The following is a 5,880-nucleotide window of genomic DNA, read 5'->3' on the forward strand; positions in this document are numbered from 1 at the left end:
ATATGAAATCAGTGCTCCATCTTAAAGCTTAGGTCGAGTACTATAAACTTGTATGGGTTTCGCTTATCCCCAACCACCCAAATGAGAGTACGGCAAGCATACGTTTCAGGTGTTTCGCGTACGCTATAGGCTCGATACACGTTCATTTTTTTGTGTTAGTAGATAGACACATGGTTTCTTCGGCAAAGTTATGGAAAAGATAAAGGCAAACAACTTTGCTAAAGAAATGACGTTTCTATCTCTATCGAGTGTAGAGCTATAGAGCATTTTCCTGGGAAATTCTTTAAAAATTAGTATTTCATGCTTAGCTTACGTTGGTTGCATTTTACAAGAATATATGGTTCTAGGCGATTATTGTAGGACTTAAAATACATATTTTTGCAGAAGATTGCAAATCTCTAAGACCTTTTCTTACAAAGTTTAACTTTCAATTCGAACTGAATATCGGACTTGAAAACGGATCTAATTTGGACGTGGAATTGGATCTTAATTGGTCTCAAAATTCAATTTGGAATTGGTTTTAAAAATGGATATAAACGGTGCTGTAAATTGGACATTAAATTTGACACGAAAGTTTACTAGAAATTAGACATTAAATCGGAATTTATTTATTCTCCAAAATATTAGATTTTGTATTCCAACTTCCTGAAGCTTTCCACTATTTTCCTCACAGTCCATTCTCTCCTATTGCAGCGCTAACGCGATGATGCCGTCTGCTGATGGGGAACAGAGCAAAGCACTAAATTGCTCCATTCTTTCCAAATTTAGTGACTCAACCGTCAGCGAATGACGAGTAAACTGAGTTTATTTAGGCGGGGCATTGAGCCGCTATGCCGACCGTGCTCCTCGCACTCGACACTCGACCATAAAACCATAAAATCATTGAGTCATTAACGTTCACCATATAAAAACAAGTGATGTTGGCGGAACTTTCGAGGAAAAGTTTTAAGACACCTGTCTTTTAGCATCACGTACAGGTGCAGCTTTAGAGCTGCAATTTATTTTAATTGTAAATAGTTAAGTTTAGTTTTAATTTGATTTTAAACTTACATTTTTAGTGTTCTTTGTTGTATAGGTTAGTTTCTCCTCCTCTCTGTTCTAACTTCCAACTATCTGTCCTATAGTTTCCATAATTTTAAGTTAAATTTTATATTTATATAATTTTATTTGTTTTCCTACCTTTCAGTATCTCTAACTTTTGAAGCACCTCTCTTTTCACAAATCTTTAATTTTATTATTTATTTTAACTGTAAACTTCTTTAGCTTTTACTTCAAGCTCTTAACGTTTCAACTTCTTCAACTTAGAAATGACTTTCAACTTTTTGTTTCCTCTGTCGCTGTCAGACTGACAGTCGCGACTGAATGTACAAAGAGGCGAAACCGGTACTCACTTATGTCGATCGCACAGTGGGTGCGTCAACAAGTGATTTGTCATACATGGGTTACTCGCTGCCTATAGGCTATACTGCCCTATTTAGTGTCGACGTTAGCCCTATTTAGTGTTAAGTCTCGAATTTATTTATTCTCCAAATGATCAGATTTTAGATTCCAAAATCCTTCACTGAGATCCCGAGCCCTGAAGCTTTTCAATATTCTTCACAGTACCTTCTCTTCTGTTGCAGCGGCGTCGCGATGTTGGCTTCTGTTGATGGCGAACGGAGTAATAAGACAAGCAAACCGATGAAGCAGTGTGACATTTGCGGAAAGTCCGTAACACTCAAAACCTACTCAAAGCACAAAAAATCCCACATCGACGTACGTTCATTTGAATGTGAAATATGTGGCAAAACCTATAAACAAGCCTATCAATTAAAGAACCACAAGGAGACCCATACGGAGAAAAAACAGTTCAGATGTAAAATATGCGATAAAGATTTTTCCAAAAATAGCTTACTTGTCAAACATATGAAGTGGCATGGTTCGGAACGCCCATTTAAATGCTCGATTTGCGGAAAAGGGTACTTATATCCGTACCCGCTCGCAGACCACATGCGCTCAGTTCACAGCGATGAGCGACCATTTACGTGCGACATCTGTGGTTTATCGTACATTACAACTTCTCATCTTAGTGCTCACAAGAAGACCCACACGTATCTCGAACCACAGCCGTTCAAATGTGATATATGCGATGCGAAATATAGCTACAACTGTGACCTGAGGCGCCACATGAGGAGACATTTAAAATGTTCCCAATGTGGAATGGAGTTTTCCTCTCAAAAAGATCTAAACGAGCATGCATGCAGCGATCGACCAGTCAAGTGTACGGAACAACCAACTGAATTCAACAAGCACTTGGAAATGCAAGCCGATAAACAAATGTACGGACATAACTATTTATTGTAAAACAAATTTTTCAAACTTTAAAAATTAAAAAAAAGTCAAGAACGTCTAGAATTTGGAATTTGGATTGAACATGGAGTAGGACTTAAAATAATGTAAGGAATTGAATTTTAAAATACAACCACCCTACGATAAAACTGAACCTTGTCGTGGTGTAGGGCTTTTTAACTAATCAGTAAATGAACAGCGGTCACGTTTACTTCTGAATGTGGGTATATATCAAAATACTTTTGTGATTTCAAGTGGGACTCGGGGTAAAAATTTACCAAATGTGATTGTTGCGTTGTTCAGAAAGTGCTTTTATTCCGTTTAAGAATAAGGCCAGTATGGGGATCTCTGACAATAGATGAAGTTTTCTGGGATTCATCCTTATTTATCACAACTGTCACAAATATCTCCGAAAAATGTCGGATTGATTGAGTTGGTCGGGGGCTTAGGGTTAGTAAGGGGATGTAAGCGGGATACCAGATCCGATTGGATGCCGAAGGACCACTCTGTAATGATTACGGGTAATAGCACTTCTTAGGTAGCAGATGGGAAAATTAGGTCAATTCGTGTCGCGTGTTCGAGTTTCGGCTAGGCGGTGCTGCTAGATAGAGTAGGATTTTTGCACTGGCCCCGTGGCTGTCCTGAGCTCTGATGGCCGCCCGCGGGCTCTGTCGATGGGAAGGGGTCGAGTATTAAAGAGACGTTTAAGCCCAGAGCTTTACAGCACTTTGGTCTCGAGGGTTGGAAGGCGGGCGAGTCTCTATATTTTGAAGCTTCTGTCGACTACCGCGAACGTACAGCTTGTGCTGCGCTCAATTTACTTTGTATCGTGGGAATGCACTGTGAATACTAAGGAGATGAAAGATTAAATTTGCCCTGATAAGTTGATAACCACTAATGCTCCGAAATTTGTCTTACCTATTGGTTCATTTGTGGTTGTTTGTGTTGGAAAACTGAAAGCGGGCGCGCGGTTGAAGACCGGTGTCAGGCGGGGCTGACGAATTCTCCACTTCTTCACTATACCACATATTGCAACTCGAGGGGTACAAAAAGTCCAAAGCACATTTACAAATTCGATCTATTATTTTTCTTCTCATCATCATAATTATCATCATCATCGTCATCATCATCATTATATTTAAAATATGACATTCCGGCCTTTGGCAGAGAGATCTTAGAGTCAGTTCGTGGAGTCCGCGCAGGGCCGAAACGCCTCCGCCTGCGGGTATAGGCGTGACGGCTATGCTTGGGGCTCTACCTGTGTTTTAGTGGGCGCCAGTGCCTGTCTCGTCAGGTAGAACTGATGTTTGAGGTCTCCCTGACACTTTGTTGACAACACAAAAGGGCCCAGCGCAGAGTTTTATACGCTATTAAGCGACCAGTTGGATAACCCGAAAAAAAGGAAAAAAAAAAAGGAATTGAATTTTAAAATACAACCAAAAGTCAAAAGTCTAAAGGCAAAATCAGAAGTCAAAAGACGAAAACAAAAAAGGCAGAATTTTAGTTGAAAATCAAGCGAAAAATCAAAAGTCACAAGCAAAACATCAAAAGCCATAGAATAACAATAAAAAGTTTACATTCCAAAATCAAATGGTCGAAGTTAAAAGTTAAAATTTAGAAGTCAAAATTAAACACACTTCAATCCGGATTTTAAATTGAATTCGAAATTGAAATTAGACTTGAAAGTTTGCCTGAAAACAGGTGTAAAATATAACTTAAAATAAAATTTGAAAATTGTACTAAAAACTGGCTGAAAGTGGTCTTAAAATTAGAAATTAGATAATATTGGACGTCGGAGGTGAAATTAGATGTGAAATTCACCATGCGGTCGGACTTGAATTTAGATTAATTTGAGCCTGAAGTTTAGCTTTCAATTCCAACCAAATTTCGGACTCGAAACCGGATTTGATTTGGACGTGAAATTGTCTTTTAATTGGCCTCCAAATTAAATTTGAAATTGGTTTAAATGGATTTAAATTGGACATGAAATTTGACACGAAAGTTTACTAGAAATTAGACATGAAATCGGAAGTTATTTATTCTCCAAAATATCCCATTTTGGATTCCAGTATCCTGAAGTTTTCCAATGTTCTTCACAGTACTTTCTCTTCCGTTGCAGTGAGGACGCGATGGTACCTCCTGTCGATGAGGAACAAAGTAGCAAGGCGCGTACCGAAGAAATTCCCGATAGCCACGTTGTAGACAAAACGTTAAACCCCAATAAAAGCAAACCGATGAAGCAGTGTGACATTTGCGGAAAGTCCGTTACACTCAAAAGCTACCCCAGGCACAAAAAATTCCACTTCAACGCTCGCTCATATGAATGTGACATATGTGGTCAAACCTCTAAAACAACCGGCAACCTAAAGAGCCACAAGATGACCCATACGGGGGAAAAACAATTCAAATGTAAAATATGTGATAAAGATTTTTTGCAAAAAAGATATCTCTCCCAACATATAAAGGTGCATGATATGGAACGTCCATGTAAATGCAAGATTTGCGGAAAAGAGTTGTTAAATCTGCACCTGCTCCAGGACCACATGAGTTGCCACAGCGGTAAACGACCGTTCACATGCGACATCTGTGGTTTATCGTATGCGAGACATTCTCATCTTAAAGCTCACAAGAAGACCCACGCGTACCTCGAGCCAAAACCGTTCAAATGTAATCTGTGCGATGCTAAATATGTTCACAAAACTAGCCTGACTTTTCACATGAAGGTACATTCGGAAGGACGATGTTTGAAATGTACCCATTGCGAAAAGAAGTTTTCCTCTGAGGAAAATCTAAAAGAACATTCTTGTCCAGATCGACCATTCAAGTGTACGGAGTGTGAAAAAGCATTTTTCACGGCCTCACATCTCAAAAACCATCGAAGGGTACACAACGTACACAATGAAATGCACCAATGTTCGCTCTGCGAAAGGAGTTTCTGCATGCCCTGGAGTCTCAAAAGGCATATGAAAATGCACACGGATGAGCAACTGTAAGCGTGTAATTAGTGTGAGCACAAGCACATGCAAAAGCGGCAGAAGCCACCATTAAGAAACTACGGAAGCTTGTTCATGGAATGAAAGTGTCGACTAGAGTGTTTGTCAATTTACTTAAAGAATCATTATTTTATAAACAACTTAATACTGAAACCTTTGTTGAATAAAAAAATGTAATAAAACTCAATTAAAATTGTGACCTTTGAATCCATCCCCGTCCGCCATGCGGCTGTGGTTTTATAACACAACCGTTCCGACTTTTAATTCTCGTTTTAGCCTTCAAATGCTTATCTTTATTTTCACTAACTTTGGACCTAAGTTTATCTTACAAAACTTATCGCATTGTGGGTTATCATGGTACCACGGTACCAAAGCGTCTTAGCCAACAACCTTTTTTCTGCTCTATATAAACCTCTTGGCTTGTTCGGAAAAATGAAAACCTCTCGGTTGCAATTTTGATGAAATACGCCCAAAGCTTATTCTATTCAGTTTATGTAACATTTCAGGTTGGAATTCATTGTGATTACCATTTTTGTTTCCTCCTTAAATGATGCAACAA

General features: G+C 38.9%; 1 protein-coding gene across 1 annotated transcript; it reads left to right on the top strand.

The window, feature by feature from the left end:
• The first annotated feature begins 1,632 nt into the window (after positions 1–1,632).
• LOC128746352 (zinc finger protein 62 homolog) lies at positions 1,633–5,321 on the top strand. Its single transcript, XM_053843405.1, has 2 exons — positions 1,633–2,318; positions 4,448–5,321. The coding sequence occupies exons 1-2, from the start codon at positions 1,633–1,635 to the stop codon at positions 5,319–5,321; spliced, it is 1,560 nt and encodes a 519-aa protein (XP_053699380.1).
• The last annotated feature ends 559 nt before the right edge of the window (positions 5,322–5,880 follow it).

Source organism: Sabethes cyaneus, chromosome 1, assembly GCF_943734655.1.
Source record: "Sabethes cyaneus chromosome 1, idSabCyanKW18_F2, whole genome shotgun sequence".
Classification (NCBI taxonomy): Eukaryota; Metazoa; Arthropoda; class Insecta; order Diptera; family Culicidae; genus Sabethes; species Sabethes cyaneus.

Excerpts from the sequence above, each read along its gene's own strand:
- LOC128746352 (XM_053843405.1), top strand. The coding sequence starts at position 1,633 with ATGTTGGCTTCTGTTGATGGCGAACGGAGTAATAAGACAAGCAAACCG. Across the intron at positions 2,319-4,447 it reads ATGCAAGCCGATAAACAAAT|TGAGGACGCGATGGTACCTC; the intron begins GTACGGACATAA and ends CTTCCGTTGCAG.